The sequence below is a fragment of the Epargyreus clarus genome, unplaced genomic scaffold, assembly GCF_041222505.1.
Source record: "Epargyreus clarus isolate Ecla_fem2 unplaced genomic scaffold, WU_Ecla_fem_2.2 ptg000010l, whole genome shotgun sequence".
NCBI classification, from domain to species: Eukaryota; Metazoa; Arthropoda; class Insecta; order Lepidoptera; family Hesperiidae; genus Epargyreus; species Epargyreus clarus.
In genome coordinates this window covers 6623763-6651691 of record NW_027332218.1, presented here as the reverse complement: position 1 = coordinate 6651691, position 27929 = coordinate 6623763, and the positions used below count along the sequence as shown (strand labels likewise).

Sequence of the window (27929 nt, the reverse complement as noted above, 5' to 3'; positions counted from 1 at the left end):
ACGATAGAAAAGTGATATTTTTATCATTATTATTTTACAGCATAATATTTCTCTCACCAAAGACTATAGTAGTTCATTCTCTCACGTAGCTTTTTTTTTGTTTCGTCTTCTTAGCAATTTTTCGACTGTGTGATACTATCATAAAAAGTAAGCTGTATTTTTCTGATACCTTTGCCATTCTGTCTACTATTGCCTATCTGTTATTAAAAAGATTAACGTCAAACAGTCATTGTCATTTTGCTGACATTTTAATCAATGCGACGCTTTGCTTGCGACGAGGCTTCTAAGCTTGCATTTGGATTTTCTCTTTTCGTTTTGGATTAATAATTCCTTGTTAATCGTATATATCTCAATCGTGTGGTAATATAGAAGTTCCTCAGACATGACTACTATAGGTCCTAAGAAAGATGGAGGGCCAAACGCCGAGTACTTTCAGTCACCGGAATCTTTGGCTCAATTCGACCAAATTCGTGTTTGGTTACAAAAAAACTGTAAAAAGGTTAGTATTACATTGTTATAGTGCATTAGCCTATATAAGTTATCTATTGTTATTTGTATTGTGTTCTAACGGCGAGTGTTTATCGACTTTTTCTTTAAAAAATATGGGATGATCACGAAACACTTTTGTCAATTTATAAATTATGTTATTCATCATCATCTTCACCAACCCATTACTGTCCCACAGCCGGGCACGGGTCTCCTCTCAAAATGAGAAGGCTGAGGCCAATAGCCCACAGTGCTGATATTAATTGCATGCATATCCTTTAAAAGCACAGAAACCTCTGTTATTCACTAAATTGAAGCCCTTTCATAAGTCAATTGAAATACAAGTACAGCTCTAACTACTTTGTATAAGCCTTTTTTCCATCCCATAATTTGAGTCAGATTCAATTATGTTTACAAATGTGTTTTTGAAAATAACTATGCATTGTACATCTATTCCATTATTTTTTGTATGGTGTTTACAATTAAATGCTCAATATTGTATTTGTTTTAGCATGTTCAAACAGACCCACCAACGAAGGAAGGTTTGGCGCAGCTGGTGGTGCAGTTGATACAGTACCAGGAGAACAAGCTGGGCAAGAACGCTTCAGATCCGCCATTTTTAAGGCTGCCGGTAAGTCCTTACTCATTCACATAACTATTCTCTCCAGTACTAAGAAAATGTACACATTGTCAACCCATTACTGTACCACTGCTGAGCATGGTTGCCTCTCAGAGTGAGAAGGACTTAGCCTATATTCCATGGCATTGGCTAAGTCTAAATAGGTTGAGTTCACGCACCACTGAGAATGTTTTTTTATAAGTATTCTCAAGTATGTCGGCTTCCTCACATTGTTATATTTTATTGTTAAAACAAGTGATATTTTATTTTGAGTGTTATGTACACCAAAAGTGGAAAGGGAACAATTATGTAGTTGTTCTAATCATATTCATAATAATAAGGTAGTATTTGTAAGTTGTTAGAACAAGTTAGAATGTGGCTAACTTACTTATAAGGCAATCTTTTTAGCCATTAGGAGTATCAACGTATCCGTGAGTAACTTTATGTAGAACCACTTGTCTATATGGTGGTGATTATATGTTTATAACCATATACCATCAGTTGGGTGCTCGTTTCCACAAATAGTAATAAAGGTTGGTGTGCATCTACATAGCTTTTCAGCATGGTGTTCAGTGACTGTGCTGGAAATTGTTAGTTAACTTTTAAATGGATCACTATTTAAAATAGATAATAATGTTCTCCTTTCTCAAAACTGCATAAGTACTTGAAGACTAGGTAATTATAGAAAAAATGTGCATTTTCACCTTTTTAATTATTAAATGACTTAATATGCAGATTTTTATTGTGGATAATGAACATAAAAAACAGCAACTTAGTTAATTATTAAAATGACCTTTATTATGTATAATATAAACAGTAATCAAATTAAATAAGGTAAAAATAAATTAAATGATAAAATCAATAGAGAATTTGTTGACACTTTTCATTACATATTATTATGTATGTAAAGACTTATTAAATCAATTTTGATGGGCCATGTAATGTTGGTCATTAATTATTCAATTATAATGAACGATTGCCTTCAGATATTTGACTGGCTTTATTAATAACAATAACTGAAAATAATTGTTTAACAATTTGATATACAATGTATGCATAATTACATACTGTTTGAGACTTTTTCAACAATAAATTAACTTTGAATTTGAAGTAAAACTCTTCATATATTACTTTGATTATTTGATATTTCATATAGAGATTAAAGTAAATGTAATGTAAATAAGGTAATATTGACACTGGGGTAGCTGTATATTAGGAATTGGAGGCTAAATTAGGCTAATTAATCAACTTCTTAAATAATCAATTCAGTTAGATTAATATTTTACCCCAACGCAAACATTCCCTCAACTTATTACATTATTGAAATACAATTTTATTGCACAATATTTCTTAATATTTATCAGCGTTAGGGAACACAAATTGATGTTCCGTATATCCACTAGACCCGGTTCCTTCTATAGCAAACAGGGAGCCAGCCTCTGGTTGCTGGGATTGCTCTACCGGGTTCAGATTCAAATTACTCGTTGTCACATACAGAATGGACTGTTCATGCCCTCCCCACATAACCGATGTCACTTTGGTAGCCGGTATTTTGTGTTGTTCCAGCAGTTTACCTGCTCTGGGGTCAACCTTGATCACCTGTGGAGAGGAATGTTTAATATGTAATTTACTACTTTTAAATTAAAACATTATTTTTGGGTAGAGTCTGAAGTTCCGTAATTTTAAGAATTGTTATGGACATGCAAGAGCATAGGAAAAATATTAATCCAAATATAACAAATTTATAATTTTTTGATTAGTTGCATTATAACTTTAATCATCTATACAGGGGTTTATAATTGACAAGTAATTTAATTTTAACTCTATAAAATCATAAATGTCACTCATAACTAATTTTAAATTGATTTTCTTAAAAAAATAATGGAATAGTCAACAAGCTTGCAGTTCAACTGGTGAGAAATGGTTGCTGCCGCTCTTGGACATCAGTGAAACACCACATACAACAGGTTTTACCTGAAGCCGATTATGTACATACACAATTAGTCATCCACTGGTATCCATACTTTTCTACTAAAACAATAAACAGCTTCATGGTAAAAATGGGTATTATGATGATAAATACCACCTTATACGGCTGTAACAGTGAAAATAACATAATTAATGATTTATGTTTTACCTTTCCACCATCATAACAAGCGACCCATAGATTTCCTTCCCTGTCAATTGTCATTCCATCAGGGACACCTGTTACATTGTTGGCTTGAAAGCTGAATAATGTCCGTCTGTTTCCTGAAAATAAGTAGATATCTCTCATATACTCTCGATTTGTTGTAAAATTGACATTGTCTACTACTAAATACTTTAGAAGTAGCAAACGAGAGTCCAAACTTCCATGGACATCTGTAAACTATTCTAGATTAGATCAGGGTCCTACTTGAGGTCTGCTACAGATATGTTGCTATCCCTGAGGACTAAGTTGGAACGTACCGGATAAGTATGTATCTTTATACTTATCCGGGACGTTCCAACTTAGTCCTCTTAAAACCAAAACACAGCAGCGTTAAACACACGTTTAACACTGCTGTTATTAGACAGAAATATGTGTGGCGGTAGTGTCACAGGAGTCGAACCACAGAGGGTTCTACCACCTTCAAAAACGTTATTAAAGTTTGTACATATAACTTTTAAACTTACGTATAGTCCCATTATCAAGATCATAGTCGAACACGTCAATGTTCCGAGTAGGCGAGTCTATGTAGAACATGAACTTGTTATCGGATGTCCAAGCGATGCCGTTGGATATGGAAACTGGCCGCACCATTTCCTCAGGAGTCTTGTAGTTGTACTGGTCCAGCATATAAAGCGTGCCCTGGTCTTTCTCGAGCGTTTGTGCTGTTTCTTTGCCCATCGTTCCTGGAAGATAGAAAATGTAATTTGATAAAAGAGATGCAGTAAGGAAAAACCATATAGTTCGTATATTTATCGGGAATTACATCTATATAAGATGATTGAATTGTATTTGAATATCTCTGTTTTAAGCTCAAATTTGTAACAATGTGTACTTCTAGTAAAGATTTGCAATATACGAAAACATTGTAATTTGGGTTATTTAAAGCGAAATGTACCCCATTATTAAGCATAATACAATGCTGAGTGATCTCTATTTGTTTCGACCTTTAAAGATTGTATGTCATAATTTTATATGCACAATACTTATATATTGCATGTTGTATCCTTTTAAACTAAAATGTCTTTTAAGAGAGTGACATACGCCCGTTACTAATTATCAATCTATCTTGTGTTAGGCGAACAACGATTAATATTTTACAATTACTCCATAACTAGAATTTGACAATTTTTTATCTTGGGTAGGCAAAATTTCCTTCTCATTCTGAGAGGAGACCCGTGCCCAGCAGTGGGACAGTAATGGGTTGATGATGATGATGATGATGAGGCAAAATGTTGATGAATTGGGTATTAACAACGATAACAATAGGCTGCTTTTATTCCGATTCCGTATTTAAAGATTGAACACACATACCGAACCATAGGCGTCCCTTAGCGTCAGCTTTGCCATCATTGATCCTGTTATCCGGCAGCCCTATGTCGACTGCACTCAGCAGTCGTAAGGCCTTGTCTCCCGCCGGCGCATCCCATGACAGTAAATATAACTCTGCGCGTACTGCTACCACTACCATTTTCGGATAGTCCTTCGCTGACATTACTAAAGATACAGGTCCATAGCCTGAAAAAAATATGAAATTTTAGAAATAAAAAAAATTGCGTGTAAAAAACATTTTTCATTTTATGGTCCACCTATGTGAGGTAGTCTTTACCACAGTATAAGGATCTATACGTATAGATCTATTAGTATGAATCTATATAGGTATATAGTATAGGATTATAGATATTTGTACTGTGTCTTTACTGTTTGGGATTATTCCAACCGGTAACGTACAGGACGTTTCTGTGTTATCCAGCGGTTTGAATTGTTTAATTTCTTTAGTTACCCAACCACATGGTCAGATCGATATGTGCTACTTTTTCTAAGTAATGTTTACCCTCTAATATTTTTCTATCGTTATCGATCCATTGGAAGATGTTGTCTGCCCATTTTAGCTTTTATTTATCAGTACGATTTAAGATAAAGATTGCATTACTGTAGACAATGACTGTTCTTAAGTCTTCTAAATTTGGTGCCATATAAGGGACTGCTAAGCGAAATAAGGAAAAATATTTTCATGTACAATAGGTATATTATTCTAATTGAGATCTCCGTTTTCATTACTAATTTGGAACATCCATGAATTCAATATTTTCACTTACTACGCCATCTGTACAAATCAAGTGTGATATTTGTATTAATAAATAAATATCTTTATATCGCTTGTTTGTTTTTAATTTATAATTATTTGAAGCATAACACAAATAATATAATTTTGTGGTTATAATGTTTTAACAACTGTTAGCTAATTATTACTAACTAGCTGACCCGGCAAACTTTGTACCGCCTCAAAATCTATTTATCAAATATATTTCATATAAAATATAGCCTATGTTACTCGTGGATAATGTAGCTTTCGAATGGTGAAAGAATTTTCAAAGTCGGTCCAGTAGTTTTTGAGCCTATTCATTACAATCAAACAAACAAACAAAGTTTTCCTCTTTATAATATTAGTATAGATAATAAGAACGGTGCTAGATTCAAAGGTATATTTCTATCGGAGTATCGGTCGTACCACCGCCGCATTTATTTATTAGAAGGGTATGGAAACCGGCTGATTTACATATAAGCCGATCATCAGAATTATGAAAAGTGGCAAGGCATCTGTATTCAACTTCAGGTACTCGTAGCACCTGTTCTATATATATGGAGTTGATCATCCATTAGATGGACTGCGTTCTCGTTTGCTACGCCAATCTTATATTAATTATCAATTATAATATCAATTAAATTAGTAAGTCCCCGGTCAGACAGATATTTTAATGATGAATTTAGATATTTGTTCTGGGTCTGAGTGTTTGTGTATTCATCCGTGTGTGATTGTTCATGGCATCCACAACACAAGGAATCCTAGTATGCGACTGTGTGCATAAAGCGTTCGCAAAGAAGTAGTAGTAGTAAAATATAGTACCAATGTCTCTAGTAGTAATGTTTCCGGTCTCCGCGTCCAGCCTGTGTAACCGTTGAAGGCTTATGTCGACCCAATAGAGCGCGTTCTCAGCCTTCGCCCAGTGGGGACCTTCTAAATGCACGCCGCCACGGTACACCTTCAACAAATTGCGTATTGCAATAAAATGTACAGTTATAATGCAATACTTATTTATAAAGCTCTGCGCACGACTTGATGCAAGTGTTTTATTTTTTACTGGAACTTGTTTTTAATAAGTATAATTATGTCTATGTCTATGTTTAATGAGTATGATCTATACCATGTTTAATATAGGATTGGAACTAAGGTCTGTCTACTTTTGTATAAATATAAAATGTTACATGCGAGTGCTTATGACATAGCGCATGTTCAATATTATAATTAAAAAATATTTTTAATTTACAATTCTTATAGTAAAATCAATCAGAAAGGTCACTTGAACACAATTAGAATTTAACTCATGAAATACTTATGTTTCGAATTAATTGTTCTAGTAAAAAAAATAAACAGAAAAAGTTACTTTATAACATTTAAAATTTCACTCATATTTAGATAGATACAAAATCTCTATGTTTTAAAAAGTAAATGAAACTCGAATTACATACTGTTCTTGGGCAAGTTTATTAACCTAAAATCATTATATTTGATCATCGACTGTAAATATCTCTACTTATGTTTTTTTGTTTGTAATTCTAGCGAATCTTCTTACAATAATTGGTTTCTTAATATAGTCGTAACAACTTATAAAACACTTATACACCTTACATTACCATTATTGTAAAAAGTGATTTATAGTCACAATTAATTGCAAGAAAACTTTATCACGAATCGATTAGTAGTTTATTGAACCAAACGTAATGAACTGTTTCCACTAAAAAACAATTAGTTTTAACTAAAGTAACAAAAACCAATAAAATACTTACATTTTTTATTAAAGGCGACTTCGATCTGTATGCGTACACATTCACAATCATGAGTAATAGGAATAATTTAGAAAATAACATTATTTTTGTTAACATTATAATAGTTTAACCTCAACGTTTGTTCGCGATACCCGTCCACCTCGTCGCGTGGTTATCCGGTCAATGCTACGTTACTGACGGCTTATTACTACATTGAATAAAGTTTTGTAAGAGTATAAATGACTGGCTTTTGCTAGCGACTTCGTACGCTACGATATTCTACGCTATTCTACGATATAATACAATCTTTAATCTACTCTACTTCCCTAGGGTTGATTTTAGGATGAAACTGATGTTTCCTTATTTCTGACTAGAAATCCAAATAATAAATTTAACAGAAACAAAATTGGGATATCATAAATCCTTCCTCAGTGGGTGCTCTCGTTATAAAAGGAACATATTCTCCAAATTTCACGCTTCTTTCTTCAGTAGTTAAGCATCTACAATTAAAAATCAATCAGTCAGTCAATTATATCACTCAGTCAATTATAGTTTTTTATAAGTATAGAATATTTCTATTTCACACCGATAATGCAAGCTGATTTAAACTATCTAAAATAATGAATCATATTTCTATAATTCGATTAACTATTTACTTATGTTATGTAGTATTGTTTTAATATAAGAAGGATTGATACGATGACGTATTTGCTGTATGTTTATTATAAAATAATAATTAATGGTCTATATCAAATACATAATAATTGATAAACAAATAGCTATGTATGTGGCTAGTGTACCGATTTGGGTTACAATGCATTCTGGGGCTACGAAAGTACAAATGATAATAAGAATTGTATGAAAAACAATCTTTTTAATTACAAAGGTCTTTTTAATTACGTCACTATTCATTTCCGGTTTAGTTTGCATTACACTAAATAATCTGTAGAATAAATTCTAAAAATATCATTCATGGACGGGAATTGTATCCGTCTTTACAATAACGAATTATTCAACAGAGAAAATTGCATTTAAATTTTTTACAATAATTTATTCAACATTTGACACTATTATTATACCTGTCATTTCGGTTTATTTATTCTTCTAGTTACTATGATTAATTTATTTCCTACTTACTACTTCTTAATATCATTTTAGTAACAGGTTTTTGCCATAGCCTACGAGAAGTTTTGTAAAGAACTCTTGATGATGTAGATTTCTTCGCAATATTTTATTTCACCATAAAGACTGAGGCTAAGTTTCAACCACTAATACACCTTTGCTAACTTTACTGTTTTATTACTATTGTCGATTAGGAATAATGGAATGTAACTAGTTCAATGGATTAGTCGGGAAAAATCCGTCACGGATCACCGAGATTCCGCGGAAGTGTTCAGGTTTCTGCCAAGGCCTCCAATTATATTAGTCTTTATAAGATTTCTTATGTGGCTTTGAACTGCAGAACTCATTCTCATTAGTCTCGTAATTTGAAGGTGGTAGAACCCTTTGTGGTTCGACTCCGGCGGCACCACCGCCACACCTCTTTCTACCTAATAACAGCAGTGTTAAGCGCTGCTGTGTTCCGGTTTGAAGGGTGTGGTAAGGGAGACAGACTTTTCCGAGGCGTTCCAGCTTAGTCCTCAGGGGTATCGGCGCATCTGTGGCCGACCTCAGGTAGGAATATCTAATCCTATCTGGGATTGATTACCGATGTCCATGGGCGGCAGTAGCTACTTACCATCAGGTGGACCGCATGCTCGTCTGCTACTCTTATATTATAAAAAAAAAATGTTTTTTTCATAAATGTATTTTATTTGCCGGGTTTTCATTTTTCCATATGTATACTTTTCTAATTTGTTTTTTGTACCCTTTTATCGACTGGTACATTTTCATGAACTAACAAAATTAACAGTTGTTTTATTTCACTTCTGATTACTTCTAAAACTAACGGAGAGTATACTTATTCATTGATTGGCATTGCTAAATGGTAACCATATAATTTTATATTCGCAGGGGCACATAAACCGATCATATCCGTTCAAAATATGCGAAACACAATGTAAATATAACATTTAGAATGTAATTGTCTGAGCGAAAATTTAAATACCTTTAAATTGAACATGCTACTAAAACTGACGGAGTAAAAATAATATTGATATGTCGACCATCCATTATCCATTGACTTTATAACAATCAAATGTTAAATATTTTCTTTTGTAGTTCACTTCAGGTAGCAACGGTAAAAATAAAAGAAAAAACATTAATGAAGAAAAAGATATGTAAATAACTAGTTAATGATATTCATTTCCCCCATAGCTTCATTAAAGTCAACTCATTACTTTCTATTGTCTTTTTTACAGCCTTAAGATGAATCAACTGGTTTTTGTAATCTTTATTAGGTATACTGTATTGCTATTTAGGTACGCTATTAGAAGGATGATTATTTTGTAAGACTGGAGTAGCGAATGAGCTTACAGTCTGTTTAATGATATCTGGGTACTACCGCCTATGTATGTTTGTGATCAAATAACTATAGAACAGGTTTTAGATGCGTTGCATCTGCTTGGTAACAAGGTGGTCGCCTCATAAGTAAGTCATCCTGCCACACACTTCCATCTTTACGCTAGAAATGTGAAAACGTATTCCATAAATTTGCCGTCATACTATATGTAATTAAATGTTATAGAGTTTTAGTATTTTATTAGACGAACTGCATGCATAAGTCACAAACCAAACGTATAGTCCACGCCAAACTGCTAAACCGCTCTGAAATTGTTGCGAGCAGGTGAAGTCATACAATTTGCTATGGCGACGCGATTCATTTCTATATTCAGAGCAGACTAGCAGTTTTACGCGGAGTATACTGAGTTACTTCTTGTAAATATATTTTCTTATCGAGACGGAAGGGAATGATAAATCTTTAAATCTAAAGAGCACGAGCACTTGCTATTTATTTATTGCAAGCGTTCATTGAATTTCAATGGATCATTTCGCACTATCAACTGTTTTGTTCAGTCCTAAATGGTCATGGTGCTAAATTAATAAGTATACTCTGCCCTTACTCGGTCTGTAATGGGTGTCGTATTATTTTAAGGCGCACTACACTGCGATTTCGACCCTGAACTTGCCACTGTAATTGACTTTTTGTGCGTTGTTTATATGTGCTGTAATTATATAACATGAGGATTATTTATGAATCACTAGATACAAAAATTGATGTTTTATGTTAAAGAAGTACCCAACGGGCAAGCACTTGACTAATCGACTCCAATGTTACCTACTACAAAATATATTTCTTATCAGAACATAGCAGCTTTATGCTGCTATATAACAAAGGTGCTACGCTACTATCGTACTTGTCCTCAAAGTTGAACTACGTAGAGTTCTGGGATGTATTTTGTGTAAACTGAATATATGATGTAAACTGAATATATGATGCTGCAAATTATTCGTTAGCTAAAAAATTTTACATTTAAATCTAGTTTTTTTAACATGTTTTTGTATGGTAAAGTACCTAAGTATAGCAAACGCCCAATGGATACTGTATGGGTTAAACCGTAACTGTTTAAATAAACTAAATAAAAGAAAGATAAAATCTTAAAACTTTATATTACCTTACTTAATGGAAATATTATACTAAAATGGGGTGAGTGACGAGCGGTACGCTTAATGACCGATTGCGAACTAATTAACAATTCTAAAGTAAAGAAATGAATAGGTGTAAATTGTTCCAGATGAAAGTGTTCATGGACATGAAATCAGGCGGTTCGCTGTGCACGGTGCTCGCCACCATGTTCCGCTTCAAGTCGGAGCAGCGGTGGCGCAAGTTCGACTTCCAGGTCGGTAAGGTATGCACGCCCGCCCGCACCGCCGCCACCGACCGACCCCGCGACCGCCCCCCGCCACGAGCTCCATAACAATGCATCGCTCGTGACGCGCCTGTGACGTCATACTACTAGTATATGTTAACTAATTATAAATAATATGATTGAATTGATATTATTATCTGTAATCACGATATGTGGTTTTTTAATTTCTTTACTGACGATATTCGATCCAGTTGCATGGATCGTGCTCACGGCGATCCATGCAACTGGGTCGAAATATCGGCAATAAATAAATTAAAAACCGCATATCTTGAGTGCCAGCTACATAGTGAAATGTCTTTTAATATCGCAATAATTTTAGTCTAAAATTATTTCCTGTACCTAAATTTATTATCTGTTAATAATTATAGTTTAAAAACTGAAAACCACGCTAAAATCGCACAAGAAAGTCATTAATCTTGATTCCTGACGATTCTTAAAGGGATAAAATGATTAAAATCGTGTATTGTCATCGGTTCATGATAATTGTTCAAAATTTTAAATTAATTGTACCGTTAAAAGTGGGTAAAAATAGAGTTCAAAGATTCCGCTACATACATACATACAGGTCAAGCTAATAAAAACGTGGTAAAAACAGTCAACTTAAGTAAACTACGTGTCTAAGATGATACCAAACATAAAGACATAAACGAATTAGGCCTAAAACCTCGAATTATGATATAAACTTTAAATCAGATGTGATAAAACATCCCAAATATTCAACATTTTATTTACAAGCAATAATTGCTGTTACAGTACGCTTTCAACAAAATTGCCATGAGGAAACCATAAATAGAAAATATGAACTAAACACAGTTTTTCTTGATTGATTGGTCACGGTCAACTTCTATAGAAAATAGATAAATAATGTATTAATCAGAAAGATTTTCCTCATTAGGTTAAAAGTATAATTAGTGACATAGAGGCCGTAAACGCGCAGATCAGATACACAGTAATCCCTGCTGGTCATGACTGTCTATAGTTCACACTATGCGTGACGAACAAGATACAATTTCCAAACGTGTTTGTTTCTTTCATATGGAATCCTTTAAAGTAGAACTAAAGCGTTATACTGAACTTAAAACTATTCTAAAAGATATGCCGCGTAATACTTATATTTTTTTAAACATTTGCAAAGGTAATTATTTTCTTCCTTATACCATTCCGTTTAATATAATTTTGGTAAAATTATCCACACGTATGATATTGCAAAATTGATTTTCATTTAATTTCATACATTATTATTATAATAAGAAATTGTTCTTTCTGAAGATAAGTATACAGTTTATAAATATTATTATTAAAGTATTACGTATTCTTATTAAAGTATGAACGTCACAGGCGTGTCACCGCTAGTCCAATCGCACGAATCTGGGTATGACAACATAAAATATTAACAAAATTACTTTATATGTTTATGCATTTCAGCACATTTTTAAAGATTAAGCTATTGATATTTCGTTATTATATTTATTGTTCTTTATTATTTTAAATTCACTTACAATTCTCAATTCGATAATATTATTTTATTAATACTTAGAATTATAAAATGGTAAAGTAAAGTACTCAATCTGTGTCCAGCCAATATAAAAATTATTAAGAATTGGAATACACTTCTTTGTAGTCATTCAAGTTTACATTTATAAAATGTAAATTTTTGCAAAATAAATGAAAAGCTCAAAATATAAATATTTTTATAGAATGTAAACTGGAATTTCCCCCCCGAATTTCATTATATCAGTCATTAAATGTCCCTCATTTTCCTGGGTTTCATTACATAGCCTTGCTATTGGGAATCAATGTTGGGATTGTGTAGTCTTCAACTATATTTGTACCTATATATTTGTGTGTGTTTCAATAACGAATCATGTGTTGTGTCACTAATACGAATTGGGATTTGTTACTCACAAAATTACCATTGACGCATGCATACGTATTTTGAAATTTTATATATTTGCTTCTATACAATTTAAATTTTGTTGCTATTTCTCTTTTCTAAATTTTATATCCGTTATATACTTAAATGTGAATTATGTAAAATAATTTATTTTATGTAAAGTTGTGTAACAATAAGTATAGTTTGTAATTTTGATGTTTATTTATGTCAAATGTAATGAAGACCTACATTTCGATTTCGTATCAGCCCTGATTTAGTATTTTACATGTAATAAATAATATACAACTTCTGAAATTATGGGTAGTTAATTTAACTTACATAAATACAATAAAAAAGTTATGTTAAAAAGATTCCCTACTTTATTTTTTAATCTTCATTTTACTCCAAATAATACGTAATAACTTGTTTCAACTTTTTTCCATTTTGGACAATGATTGTAGATATATTTTCATTTCATTTTGTAAGTACTCACATAATTCCCATTTCTGGTCCCTCCCCCCCATCCCCCATTTGCAGAACCCGTCTCGCAAAGACCTGAACGTGCAAATGATGATGGAGATCGAGTCCGCGTTGCTCAGCGCCGAGACCATCAGGTCGCCGTGCGTGTTCATCAGGCCTGATGTGGACAAGGCCACTGCTAGCAAAGTCAAGGATATAGTGGTCAATCATCAGGGAGAAATATGTGGTAAGAATTTTGCATTTTTGACATTAATTCACATTGGACCAAGGGGAGATTTCAACTGTCTCGAAATAATCGTGCACAGCCGTTGGACTTGAAAAGGATCACATACAGTCTAAATAAACTTGTTTTAAAAAATATTAAGTAACATTTATCAAATTTTGATTCCACTTTGTTTAGCACCAAGCTTAGTAAAGTATGATTTAATTATCACTGGGAGTAGGTATATAAAGTCGATTTCTTTATGCCGATATGCGATATGCGTTACCACTTCGGAGGACTAAGGTCGCGTCATCAGCGCAAAAACTTCTTCACAGTAGAATTGGTCATGGCTATGATACATTTCCGGTGGAACCTCTTTTCAAATCTTAAAGAGTTTATCTCATGTTTTAGATGACGAAGAAGACGCCACGCACATAATATACCCGTCAGTGGACCCGTTGGAGGAGGAGTACGCGCGGCCGGTGTTCCGCCGCGGCAACAACGTCCTCGTGCACTGGTACTACTTGCCCGACAGTCACGACACGTGGGCACAGGCTGACCTACCGGTAAGATTAATTATTTTTTCTGTCTTATAATAGCGTACCAGGGTATAAGATTTCTTTGAAGAGCATATATGGATTACCAAGAGGAGTTTTAACTTACGTTAACTTACATGTGATCAACTTCAGGGCTACACAACGGTGTGTATATAAAGATACGTACATATCTACTTTAAAAAATTTTTAGTGTTGCCCTCAAAATGAAGGTAGCCTCATTAATTTAATACAATAACGTATACATTTCATCTTATATTTGGCCATGTACCAGTTTGTCCATTTCACTGATCTTGTGTATTTCCTTACGAAATTTTGCGCCTTAAATGATGATGACAATGAAGTTCTGAATATTTTTTCACTCTCGTACGAATATGGTTCTGCGGTTATTCGAAAGAGATGGAAGCCGAGAGTTTGATTTGATTAATAGTTTAAGCAATAAGTTTTGCTTAAATTAAATAATGCATAATTTTCAATACCCCAGGTGGATGTACCAGAGAGCGTAAACTGGGAGTGCACTCGCTCGGAGCCGTGGCGCGTGTCCGCCACGTGGGTGCTGGACCTGCCGCAGTACAACGAGTGGATGAACGAGGAGGACTACGAAGTGGACTCTAATGGCAAGAAGAAGGTAGGGAGATCACCGCGTTGAAGGAGGAACTGCTGTGTAATTAATTGATCTCAAATTCCCATCCGTAGTTCCCGTGGGATTTCCGGGACAAAAACTATCCTATACCCTTTCTCGGGTCCAGACTATCTTTGTACAACATTTCATTAAAATCGGTTCAGTGGTTTAGGCGGTAAGAAGAGACAAACAGGCAGACAGACAGAGTTACTTTCGGATTTATAATATTAATAAGGATAGTCTTTGAGGCGATTTTGGATGATATTTGAAAACCAACAAAAAAGTAACATTTTACACTATTTCCAGGTACACAAACTACGTTTATCGGTGGACGACCTGATCCCAGGCGCTGAGCCATCCAGCAAGAGCAAGAAGGGAGGCAAAAGGAAACGTTCGCCCTCACCGCCGCCCCAGAAACATGGGAAGAGAAAGAGGTAGGAAATAGAAAACTACTAAATCAAAATTATTTACTATGTAGCATGTCACAAAAAAAATATTCCTACCTTTTTTAAGTAAGGTAAGTGGTAAGTGGTAAGTGGTAAGCCACTAGTCGGCCACAGATGCTAGCAGAAGGGTTCTACCACCTTCAACCTACCTTCGATAGTATCATGGTATCTGTGCGTTTTTAAAGACATTTTTTTTATCTTTATTATTAAAATTGGTACGATTTGTTTTCTCAAAGTTTGTATGTGTTTTATTCTAAAATAACTCAAAAATTTGGTTATTTTAATATTTAGCAGAGTGACGAAACGGCGCGATAATGACGGCGAGGATGAAGAAGATAACGCTTCCAGGGACAACACTGATGTCGCGCCAACTCCCGAGAGCGAACGGTCTACTGAGCGTAAGTGTTTTTAATCTGAAGTTATGTTTTCTTAGTTTTTGTAAGGCGTGTAATAATAATAATCTTATTTCTCAGGACTTTTTTTTTCATTTTTTATAAAATAGTAATAAACTCTTGCTTTTATTGATAATGTTAAGTGGTCTACATCGGTAATTCAAGTCAATTCTAACAAAAGTTTTACTATTGGTTGGATTTACATGTATTCTTAAGAAATAATTCGGGATTCCTTATTATGTTACGCTTCGCATATAGTATTTTTTTATGTCGTTTAAATCAAAATAATCCAGTCTTTACAATTTAATGTTGTACTGAAATGGTGTAACGGTGTGCTTCTACAGACAAACGACAAAGAATTAAACTAGCTTGTAAATACATTATTGTTCTATTTCTAAGGAAGGGGTCTCTTTCAAATTATTGCGCTATCATTGCTTTATCGTAGTTGAGTCCGATAATAATAATCAATTTGTCCAATGTGATGTCTATTAAATATCGACCTTTGACAAATTCTTCATACTACACATTGTCAAATTTCGATCATTAGTAAGTGAAAATTAAATAGATTGATTATGAATACCGGACGTAAGTAAGCATGTCTTCGTAACACGTGTGTGTGCAGCGCCCCCGGCGGCGGCGGCGCCCCCCGCGGCCGCGGCGGAGGCGGCGGAGGCGCCGCGCACGCCCGCGCCCGCCATGGACCAGCACGACGACTCGCAGGGCAAGCACAGCGACTCCAACACGCAGGTAACACTCGATACTCGATACCCCATATAGATGGAATCTTAAATCTTATATATAAGTTTCTCGTGTCTCAGTGTTAGTTACCGTACTCCTCCGAAACGGATTTTCACCAAATTTTATACGCATATTCAGTAGGTCTGAGAATCGGCTACTCATCTATTTTTCATACCACTGCTCACCTTCAACATCGTTTTAACCTTTAACATCGTTTTATTGATATGGCAACAGGACGTTTGCCGGATCAGCTAGTCATTTTATATTTTTTTTGTGTTTTTGATTTATGAAAATGATTATAGTTTAAAAACTAAAAACCACGCTAAAATCGCACAAGGAAAATCGTTAATCCTGATTCCTGAAGATCCTTATGAGGTGAATGGAATAAAATTGTTTAAATCGTTTATTGTCATCGGTTCTTGAAAATTGTTCATAATTTTAAGTTAATCGGACCTTTCAAAGTGGGTAAAAATCGAGTTCAAATATTCCGTTACATATATACATAGATACAGGTCAAGCTAATAAAAGCGTGGTAAAAATACAAATTCTCCAACCTTTAGAATCGTTGCACACTAGAAATGGGGATTTCGTACTATTTTGTAGATAATTGCATGATCATTTTGTATTTCGCGAGATAAAAGGGTTTAATTTATTTCTCATTATTTTTATTTATTTTTGTTCACTATTTAGGAAATGATAACTAAAGAAGAAATGGAAGATAACGTAACAGATCAGACACATCACATCGTAGTGCCGTCGTACTCCGCCTGGTTCGACTACAACTCTATCCACACGATCGAGAAGCGCGCCCTACCGGAGTTCTTCAACGGCAAGAACAAGTCGAAAACGCCGGAAATATACCTTGCATACAGGTATGCACAAAATTTGCTTTAAAAAAAAATTTACCTGAATTTTAAATTATATTTTTAATGATCACTATCTTAGTTATCCTAATTATTTTTTTAAAAACAAAACTAGAGCAATTAAATCATTTTAATTATATTTTGTACATTTTCGCCAATCTGCACTGATAAGCGATGTCTAATGTTGTCATAAATGGAATGAGATGTCCTTCGCAAGGCACGGTAAGTTGGTGCTCCCGATTTCAATCCCTGTAATCTGTTATCATTTCATGGACTATAAACATTAAAAAAGGGCTTACAGGAGGTTTAACACTATGTGACACACGTAATTGAGTAAACTCCAGGTCTGTCTCATTTGTAGGAGACTTAAGTACAGAAGTTGGATACAAAATGTGTTGCACCCTGACAATTTCTGACATAGCATGATATCGTTGCAGAAACTTCATGATCGACACGTACCGGCTGAACCCGACGGAGTACCTGACGAGCACCGCGTGCCGCCGCAACCTGGCCGGCGACGTGTGCGCCATCATGCGCGTACACGGCTTCCTGGAGCAGTGGGGGCTCATCAACTACCAGGTACAGTGGCGGGGCCCCACGCTCGACACTACCGGCTGAATTCGACGGTACCTGACGAGCACCACGTGCCGCCGCAACCTGGCTTTCGCCGCACTAAGAACCACTTCGTAGGGGACACCAGGATCTGTAACGGAACGTAAACGATGAATGATATGCAATAACTAACAGCATCAATAGAAACTGAAAGGATCTTAATATTTAAATAAATTTTTTAAATGATAATTTAAAGCCATTCGTGGTTCAACTCATTAGGCACCATCGCTACATCAGTTTCTGTCTTTTAACAGCACTGGTGAGTGCTGTTTTGTTCTTATATGAGGATGGTAGTAAAGAAGAGGACATAAGGTGTTCCAACTTCATTCTCAGAGATACCAATAAATTTATGACTAACTTTAGAAGTTTCTTTATACTTGGGACTGATTACAGACGTCAATAGGGTTGCTGTTACGGTTATGATATTATCATTTCTTATCAAGTACAATTTATTTGCAGTTGGAGGCAGAATCCCGTCCGACGGCGATGGGTCCGCCGCCCACATCACACTTCCACGTGCTCTCCGACACGCCCTCCGGCCTACAACCGCTCACGGCGAGACCTGCACAGCCGCGACCTGGTATGTTTCACTATCACTTATAATAGATATTGGAAATTTTCAACACTTGTATGTGGGCGCGCCGGTAGGTAGATCTACAATGGTATTTCGATTCGACTAATTTAACCAATATTTATAAAAATATAGTTAAAATAATTAAATGAATAAGCGTTAATGCCACCATAGTACCATATAACACCCAAGCAAAATACCAAACAGTTCAGAGCACCACCGTGCCGTGCCCAATATTGGACAACTTCTGATCTGTTGACAGTTGCGCGCCCCTTTTTTATACCATGATACAGGTAGCCAATTGTTAATACGGAGCGGTAGTTCGAAATTAATATCATGTGATTTTAAAAACGGAATATTTATATATGAAATGAAGCATTCTCCCACATGTATACATTATATAACTATTGCTGATATTGATACAATTTTGCACGTGGCGAGGGAATATTATTCCGATGCTTTCGTATGCTGTCAAAATAGCAAAATAATTTTATGTAAAGTTTATCACCTGTAAATTGTTTTCTATATCAAGTAGTTATCCTAGAATCAAATAGTCATTTTCAGAATTTTTTATACGTCCTTCAAATATTTTTTTTTCCTTTTTTACAGCGGAAAACGCAGCAGTGCCTAAAGTGGAGGCCGGCTTACCGAACGGTACGGAGGCGGGTGCGGTCAAACCCGAGCCCCCCGTCAAACCAGAACCGACGCTCGAGCTGGGCACTCTAGCTGGCTTGAAAATGGATCAGGTATTTGATCTAGATAGCAAATTATTTTAGCTATCATCTTTTAGAACGCATTGCTGCAGACTCATGTCAAGTGCCTATAAATTTGGTTAATGAAAAAAATAAACTACCTTTAGTTATCAATTTATCGCATTCTTTTAGATATTAATGGCAATAATTGTGAGAAAAATATTGTACTTCATTTTTATCTCTTCTGTATTGATATGTTTTTTTGTGTACAAAAACTTATTAAATAAAAAATAAAAAAATAAAAATAAATATGTTGGTAACCCTCGTTCATAGGATTCTGTCACCTTACGAAATACTTAGTAAATTTTCTGCATAGCTCATTGTTTTTTTTTATATTAGTATCGTGGTGGTGCTCGCGGTCGCGAGTGGACGGAGCAGGAGACGCTGCTGCTGCTGGAGGCGCTGGAGCTGCACCGCGACGACTGGAACCGCGTCGCCGCGCACGTCGGCTCGCGCACGCACGACGAGTGCATCCTGCACTTCCTGCGCCTGCCCATCGAGGACCCCTACCTGCACGACGCGCCCAACGGTAACTATACCGCGCGCCGGAGATAGCATACGACGGCACCGCTGCCGCTGCCGGTGAAGAAGCCATTGCATTTGTATAGGTTTGTTTAGGTATAGTTCGCGCCAAACTACTAATCCGCTCTAAAGTTGTTGCGCGCAAGTTTAGTTAAGATATACTCCTTAACGTAAGGGCACACTAACGCAGCTATATACCCGTGGGCGAGAACGGGCATCGGACGGGTGCCGGGAGGGTACCGCGCTATCTTAAGCCCGCCAATATCTGCAATATGCTTTTGTGACGCGATTCTTTTTTATATTTGGAGCGGACTAGCAGTTTGGTGCGGACTATACTTTCACTGAGCTACGACTCGCTGGATGATCAACAAAGAAGCTTACCTACATATCGCCTGCAAATGACAACATAACAAGACATGTCGTGTCTTTAATCAATTAATGCGTTTATAAACAGTGTAAACTATTTATTTTATTTCAGGTGGTGTTCTAGGACCGCTAGCATACCAGCCAATACCGTTCAGCAAGACAGGCAATCCAGTGATGAGTACGGTGGCCTTCCTCGCGTCGGTGGTCGATCCTCGTATAGCTTCCAAGGCCACTCGTGCTGCTATGGATGAGTTCGCAGCTATTAAGGTAAATTTATGTTTTCATTGCAGTTTAATCACTGAAAAAAATATGAGTTTTTAGATAAACAGTTCAAGTTGTTTGAAACATCGTTGAACAATTTTTAATCTTGTGCATGTATGTTATAATGACAAAGATTCACAGGATATTATATTAAATTTTGACGCCGATTTTTTTATTATTTTGTGGTTTAACTTAGGGATTACTTTTACCTTCACGGTAATAATTAAAAATTGTAAGTGACACATCCATATATGAAATATAATATGTTTACATGTTTTTATTAGTTTTACCCCCAATTATTATACATCCCACAGTCAACATTTTTTACAGTAATATTAATAAAACGATGCAAGTGGTACGCTTGCTAGTGGTTATGCCCACACACGCGTTAGGTGAAGCGCCTTACGTTGATCCTTGTGAAGAAGCGGTACATATATTGTCTTTCAAAAACAGTTCTGTAAAGAATCTACTTCAAATAAAATGTTTTTGACTTTTACTTTGCATGCATGGGTTAAGCCCACAAACGCGGTGGGCGAAGCGCCTCTAACGTTGATCCTTGTGAAGTGGCGGTAGATATATTGACTTTCAAAAACAGTTCTGTAAAGAATCTACTTCAAATAAAATGTTTTTGACTTTTACTTTGCATGCATGGGTTAAGCCCACAAACGCGGTGGGCGAAGCGCCTCTAACGTTGATCCTTGTGAAGTGGCGGTAGATATATTGACTTTCAAAAACAGTTCTGTAATGAATCTACTGCGAATAAAATGTTTTTGACTTTTACTTTGCATGCATGGTCAAGCCCACACACGCGGTAGGCGAAGCGCCTCTAACGTTGATCCTTGTCAAGTGGTGATATATATATTTAAGTTCAAAAACAATTCTGTAAAGAATCTACTTATAATCTACTATAATCTACTACCTACTATAATCGTACGACCTACTACGATACTATACCTACGAATAAAATATTTTTGATTTTGACGTTGATGGTGTGTCGCAGGACGAGGTGCCGGCGGCGATGATGGAGGCGCACGTGAAGGCGGCGGGCGCGCACGGGCCGGCCGCCGCGCTCGCCGCCACCGGCATCGCCGGCACCGCGCCGCCGCCCGGTAACACCAACTTGTTCTTAACACGCTTTTATTATTTACTAGCTGACCCGGCAAACGTTGTGTTGCCATATAAATAAAAAAATGTTAAGGTTGAACAACCCTTATCACTTAGGGGTATGAAAAATAGATAGTAGCCGATTCTCAGACCTACTGAATATGCATATAAAATTTGGTGAAAATCGGTAAAGCCGTTTCGGAGGAGTACAGTAACTAACATTGTGACATGAGAATTTTATATATAAGACCGGATTAAATTGTGAATCTAAACTATTCTCAACTCCCCTTGAACACACACAACAAATTTCATCAAAATCAGTCCAGTCGTTTAGTAAGAGTTCAGTGACATACACACGCACATAAGAAATATATATATATATATATATATATATATATGTGGGATCGTAGAAATGAGAAGTTGATGGTGATATTTAATTCTTATTTTATTTTTCAGAGCTCATGTCAAAATACACGTACATCGTTTTAAACTCTCTCCAACTGACTTTCTTCTTCAATGTTCCTACTTTGACTCAATCAAACTACGTCAGAGTTATTATATAAAAATAAAAAGTAAAACTAAAATCTAACCATGTAGGTATTATCCCACACGGCCATCCTGCTCATTCATCAGACCCTGATGAACTGTAATCATAATCTTTCGCTTCTTCTGAACTAGTTCATATGGTCCCAAAAAAATTGAGTTCTTCTTATAGGAGTTAAATCACCAATATTGTATTCATAAGCTTTTTTTCTAACCTTATTGTAATATCTTCTATCTTCATCTTGTATTTTTTGTATATCTTGTATTTCTTTAGCTTTTATTCTTAAATCAGATCTCTTTTCATAAAAATTATCAATTCTTTCGTCTTCAATCAACTTCAGTATCTCATCATCTTTGTTTCTTACTTTAAAATATTCGCGATTTGTTAATTCTTCAGTCTTATCCAAGCTAAAATGTTCTTCCTCACGATTCTTTCGTACAATTACATACTGCATCTTCTTCTTCTTCGGTACTACAATTAGTTTGCTTCCGTCTTTCTCTTTTTTAAGTATTCCGTCTTGTAGAAGGCAGTCTTTATAAGGTTCTTTCTCTGAAATTTTCTTTATTTTTTCAATCTGTACATCTTCGTCTTGAGCTTTTTTAATACGTGCGGTCATTTCGGTAACGATTAAGCAAGCAGGCTGCTTGCTGAGGGTTTCAGCATGATTCATTTTAATTCCAGGTCTGTTTTGTCCATTCTTTTTCTTCACTAAAATGTTCTGTTCTGACCATTCTTCTATTTGTTCATTTACAACATTTTCCTCTAGAGGCGGCAGTCGACGTGGATTTTGGTGAATTGGATTATTATCGGTAAGTATTATTTTCATTTCATTATTACTATCTTTCTTAGCTTCGTCGGGTTTATATTCTTTAATCGTCTTTTCTATATTTTCAGAAAGTTTAGCATCTTCCATCGTGTAGTCGTCGTGAAAATTCTTGTTTTCGGTCATCTTTATCTGATTAACGTTACTTCCAATATCTATCAAAGCAGTCATCTCCACCTCATTTATTTTAACCTTTTTAAATGGTATCTTATCCATAACTTCTTGTTTCTGAATAATAAGAGACTTTTTCGGCTGATTAGGACATTCAGTTCCTTTATGTCCGAATTCGTTACACCGAAAACATTTAATGCCTTTCTTACAAGCTGGTGCCATATGATCAGTATCGCCGCAGTTGTAGCATCTCTTTACTTTCCGCCCTGTGCTGGTTGAGGAAACTTTGTCATCAGAATTATTTCCTTGTATATTATTCTTGGAGTTAGTCTTTCTTTCAATTCTTTGTCTTAATTCTTCATAACATTGTAACTTCATTCTAAACTCTTTTAAGGTTCTAGCTCCGTATAACATAGCTTTGTTGGTTTCACTGTCACGAATGCCGTCAATAATATAAACCATTAGGGCTGTATCTTCAAGGGCAGCGTCTAAGGCTAGCTCCTTCATGTGAAGAAAATATTGTTGAAATGTTTCTTCATTCTTCATCTTACGTGAAGCAAGCTTCTTATGTATGATAGCGCTGTTCAACTTCGGACTAAACTCTTCTTGCAGCAGCTTCTTCAGAGTATCCCAATTCTTCACACTTCCTGTAGATCTGAGAAATAGTTTAGCAGTACCGGCAAGTAATCTTTTTCCATACACAAGTTTCTCAATATCAGACCATTCCATAATTCCAGCAGTATCTTCGAATTCTTCAATCCAGTTCGTGATCGGATATGTGTCGTCACCAGTAAACGGAATCATAGACTGTTCTAAATCGTTAAAGGATATTCGTGGCTCTCTGAATTTTGGGCTTTCGACATCTTTTTCTTTCTTCGGCGGCATGGTTCTAGATCGGCTTCTTGAGTGCATCTTGACTTCTTAATCTTTACTTCTTTAATATTTCTTCTATACTTCTTTCATATCTTTCTCTTCAAAACTTTCTTCATTTAATCATTCGGTTGGTATAGTGTAGCACGTTCCTAAGCATTCATCTAGTATAGTGTGCTACGTCCCGAAACATTAGTTGTTGACGCGTTGCTTGGTAACCGGCGTAAATTATTGAGAAAAATTCTTACAATTTTCTTCGGGATATTTTCATAATCTTCTTCGTTAATCACCATCGAAACTGCAATGACGAGATCCCGGACGATATCCCGGACGAGCCCCCAAAAGTGGGGGGATCGTAGAAATGAGAGGTCGATGGTGATATTTAATTCTTATTTTATTTTTCAGAGCTCATGTCAAAATACACGTACATCGTTTTAAACTCTCTCCAACTGACTTTCTTCTTCAATGTTCCTACTTTGACTCAATCAAACTACGTCAGAGTTATTATATAAAAATAAAAAGTAAAACTAAAATCTAACCATGTAGGTATTATCCCACATATATATATATATATATATATATATATATATATATATATATATATATAAAGATTATAAAGAGGAAAACTTTGTTTGTTTGTTTGGTTGTAATGAATAGGCTCAAAAACTACTGGACCGATTTTAAAAATTTCTTTCACCATTCGAAAGCTACATTATCCACAAGTAACATTTTATATGTTACTCTATATTTTATATGAAATATATTTGATAAATAAATTTTGAGGCGGTACAAAGTTTGCCGGGTCAGCTAGTCATAGATAAGTAAAGAATCTTACTCATTCCTAACAAGAAAATGTTACCAGTTTTGACAATTGAAATTGTCACTGTCATCTATTTTCGTATTTGAAAAATGTTAATAAAATGTTTTTTTTTATATGACTTACGAATGAAACAATGTTCTTCCGCACTTTTCCGCGTAATTATACCATGACAGCTATTAAATGGCTGACATATTCGTCAGCCGTTTAAAACATTTAATTCCTTCCTTGGCTTCCTTCAATTACAAGGCGGTGAGATATCTATACTTATCTATTTTTGTAATAGGAACACACCGTACTGTTATACTTTTATAATACAAGCAATAATAACAAAGTAATCCGCCGCACTTTTGTATTTTTGTAATACAAACAATAGTAACAGAATTACACGCCGTACTTTTGGATTCTTTAACAGGAGCAATAACAGTCTTGTGCAGGGTTTTCCAAGTGAAGTCTATCGCCCCCTTGTAGGCCATAGAAGACCTTTAATTACCCAAGGAAATTTGGGGGCAGAAATTAAAAGCGGTTTCGGGGACAATGACTGATTTGTGTTGTTCTAATGTCGAATTGAAACTATCAAATTCTAGGCCAGGCCCAGTTGCGAAAAGAAACTTGTACCCACAGTCATGACTGTTCCTATGTTATGAGACATCAATTGAGTTTCAACTAATACTTTTCTAATATTCCCTGTAAATTACTTGTTAAACCAGTGTTAAAATTATCAATTTATTTAAATTACTGAGCCACGTTATCGAGCTTAAATCAATATGTTCAAAATTATTTCCTCAAGTCGAAAAGAAAGAAGGCTCCGACGTGAAAGTGGAACCAATGGAAGTGGAGGAAGGTGAAGCGAAAATCAAGGACGAGCCGGTGGAGCCCGCGCCTGCTGAAGACATCAAGGAGGCTAAGGAAGAAGCGTCGCCGCAACCCGGTGAGTCAATATTTCCTAAATAAAGTGTTAATTTATTTATGTAACTAACATTCACATTATATTTGCAGTCTACCCTCATGCTCATTACTTGTGAATGTAATTTATTAATCTGAAGTTCTCAATAAGTGAATTGTAACCAATTCTTTTGAGAATAAATGATCTTAACCACATGTGCGCTTGTAAGGTGTAGTTATGCGTACTTCTTTGGCCTATTTAATAGAAAAGGAAAAACATACGTTACGACGCCGACGTTAATAGAAAAATGATACGTTACGACACAGACGTTGTTTCTTATTTGGGAATAGCTGACTGTGTCTTCATTATCTTTTTCTCAACTTTCCGCCGAATATCCGACTGGCCGGCTACAAGGTTGGCGGAATATCCGGTATTCGGATGTACTGCTATCCGTTTTATCTCTAATAATAATACTATATACTTTGTTGGTAGCCCTTTCATGTTTATCTATACATAAGCCCGCAAACCTTTCAGGCATGTCCATATGTAGTCCAAGGATTTTTGACGTGTTTGATAAACGAGAATGTGTATGTTCAAAAGCAGAGAGCGGCCACCTTACCGATCTGACGCATAAAGGGTTCTGGGTTCCGTTATCCCCAGCCAGATATCAGAATGATGAATTTAGATATCTGTTCGGGGAGTCTGTGTATTCATCTTTGGGTGTGTCCACCCACGGCACTCATGATGCAGGGAATCCTAGTGTGTAGTTTAGAATGTGCAAAGCGTTTATTTAAAAAATAAGAAAATATCGGCATTTTTTTGGCAGAGCCCGTAGCAGCGGTGGATGCGAAGCTACAGTCGGCGGCGGCGGCGGCGCTCGCAGCGGCCGCGGTGAAGGCGAAGCACCTTGCGGGCGTTGAAGAGCGCAAGATCAAGTCCTTAGTCGCACTGCTCGTTGAAACACAGATGAAGAAGCTCGAGATCAAGTTGAGACACTTCGAGGAGTTGGAAGCTACTATGGAGCGCGAGAGAGAAGGTATGGTATCGCTCATATTGGTTCATATTATGGTTGGTTCATATTTGCAATGGATCAATCAATTTTACTAGACACTACTACACATAAAGAAAAATATCTTTGAAAAAACAAATACGATTTCGTCCGTATAATTTAAATGCAGTTTTAAATGATTATGAAAATAAATGATTATGTAAATAAAATAAATAAAAGCTTAGTAAAAAAAGATTATATTTTCGTAATTTGTTGAAAGATTTCATAGTTGGAAGACTTGAAGTTTTCATATAGATATAGTTATTGAGAGTTTATATATTTTTATCTGTTTTAAAGACAACATTTGTATTATTTATGTTTATTCTAAAACTACATAAAAAAATATCAAATTATGTTTTGTATCAAAATTAGAATTAATTTAGAACACCTTGTCCGTCTTAAATTACATTTCTTACGTATATTTAACTAGGTTTGGAATACCAACGACAACAGTTAATCCAGGAACGTCAGCAATTCCACCTGGAGCAGCTGAAGGCGGCTGAGTTCCGCGCGAGGCATCAAGCACACCAGAGGTATGAATAATTTTAACTTAGCTTTGAGTGTCTTTTAGTATTTTTATTTAACTACTTTATGTTCCTTGATGTTTTTCATTATCAAAAAAATATATTTCATAAATAATCAATAGCAGTGATAGCCTATTACTATGAAATTCAGTTTGCTACACTGGTGTCCCAGTTTGAATTGAGTGTTTGAGTTGAACACCTGTCGTGCTTCATTTTGTAGTGCGGCGTTTCATAATATGTTTTCGCCTTTATAGATAATCCGATTAGTAAAGCCCGCTCTACATTCTCGTGAGAGCGCGAAAGAAGCACAAGAAACGAGAATGTAGAGCCGATGCGAATCGAGTTTTTCTCGCGTTTTCGCGAGGTTTTTTTTTCTTTTTTTTATAATATAGGAGTAGCAGACGAGCATGCAGTCCACCTGATGGTAAGTGGCTACTGCCGCCCATGGACATCTGTAATCAACTCCAGATAGGATTAGATATTCCTACCTGAGGTCTAAGCTGGAATGTCTCGGAATAGTATGTCTCCCTTATCACATCAGCAGCGCCTAACACAGCTGTTATTAGGCAGAAATAGGTGTGGCGGTGGTGCCGCCGGAGTCGAACCACAAAGGGTTCTACCACCTTCAATGTGGAGCGGGTTTAATAAATGTTGCCTGTACTTCGTAGGTTGCAAGCGGAGAGCGGCGCGGCGGGCGTGGCGGTGGCGGGCGGACCTCCGGCGGATGCGCCCGCGCCCGAACCCGCGCCCGCGCCGCTACACGCCTAGTACGTCACACACACTGCTACACAACATCTGCTCGCCTAGTACCCTGGGCGTTACGTATTAGCACATGGACTAGGAATATTACGGAGAATTCAATACCCAGTCGTATGGTGTCGTAAACTGGTTAATAACAAGCGAACAAGGAAATATTGCGGAATTTGCAAACTTAAGTAGTTATCACGGAGACTTAATA

At 35.9% G+C, this 27929-nt stretch overlaps 2 protein-coding genes across 3 annotated transcripts; one reads left to right on the top strand and one right to left on the bottom strand.

The window, feature by feature from the left end:
- Positions 1-228: 228 nt before the first annotated feature.
- On the top strand, positions 229-27929 carry LOC140745412 (SWI/SNF complex subunit SMARCC2). Of its 2 annotated transcripts, none has more exons than XM_073077254.1 (20): positions 229-499; positions 998-1117; positions 10856-10960; positions 13401-13569; positions 13957-14111; positions 14584-14727; positions 15028-15155; positions 15459-15565; positions 16182-16306; positions 16988-17169; positions 17598-17739; positions 18232-18352; positions 18953-19089; positions 19435-19624; positions 20096-20250; positions 21245-21353; positions 25304-25444; positions 26226-26435; positions 26878-26980; positions 27640-27929. In XM_073077254.1, exons 1-20 carry the CDS (start codon positions 383-385, stop codon positions 27737-27739), a joined length of 2760 nt encoding a protein of 919 aa, XP_072933355.1. In that variant the 5' UTR covers positions 229-382; the 3' UTR covers positions 27740-27929. The 2 variants fall into 2 exon arrangements, with proteins under 2 accessions (XP_072933355.1, XP_072933354.1); XM_073077253.1 differs by having other exon boundaries at positions 10856-10969.
- Positions 1882-7319, bottom strand: LOC140745411 (regucalcin). Its single transcript, XM_073077252.1, has 6 exons — positions 7143-7319; positions 6202-6337; positions 4608-4811; positions 3761-3979; positions 3243-3355; positions 1882-2704 (listed from the first exon to the last, which is right to left on the bottom strand). The coding sequence occupies exons 1-6, from the start codon at positions 7236-7238 to the stop codon at positions 2456-2458; spliced, it is 1017 nt and encodes a 338-aa protein (XP_072933353.1). The 5' UTR covers positions 7239-7319; the 3' UTR covers positions 1882-2455.

What these genes read in the sequence shown, in the direction of transcription:
- LOC140745411 (XM_073077252.1), bottom strand. Translation starts at nt 7,238, where the DNA reads ATGTTAACAAAAATAATGTTATTTTCTAAATTATTCCTATTACTCATG. An exon ending in AGTCGCCTTTAATAAAAAAT is followed by an intron (nt 6,338 to 7,142) that starts GTAAGTATTTTA and finishes AATTTGTTGAAG; the next exon opens with GTGTACCGTGGCGGCGTGCA. An exon ending in CATTACTACTAGAGACATTG is followed by an intron (nt 4,812 to 6,201) that starts GTACTATATTTT and finishes TATTTTTTTCAG; the next exon opens with GCTATGGACCTGTATCTTTA.
- LOC140745412 (XM_073077253.1), top strand. Translation starts at nt 383, where the DNA reads ATGACTACTATAGGTCCTAAGAAAGATGGAGGGCCAAACGCCGAGTAC. An exon ending in TCGACTTCCAGGTCGGTAAG is followed by an intron (nt 10,970 to 13,400) that starts GTATGCACGCCC and finishes CCCCATTTGCAG; the next exon opens with AACCCGTCTCGCAAAGACCT. An exon ending in CGGCACCGCGCCGCCGCCCG is followed by an intron (nt 21,354 to 25,303) that starts GTAACACCAACT and finishes TATTTCCTCAAG; the next exon opens with TCGAAAAGAAAGAAGGCTCC.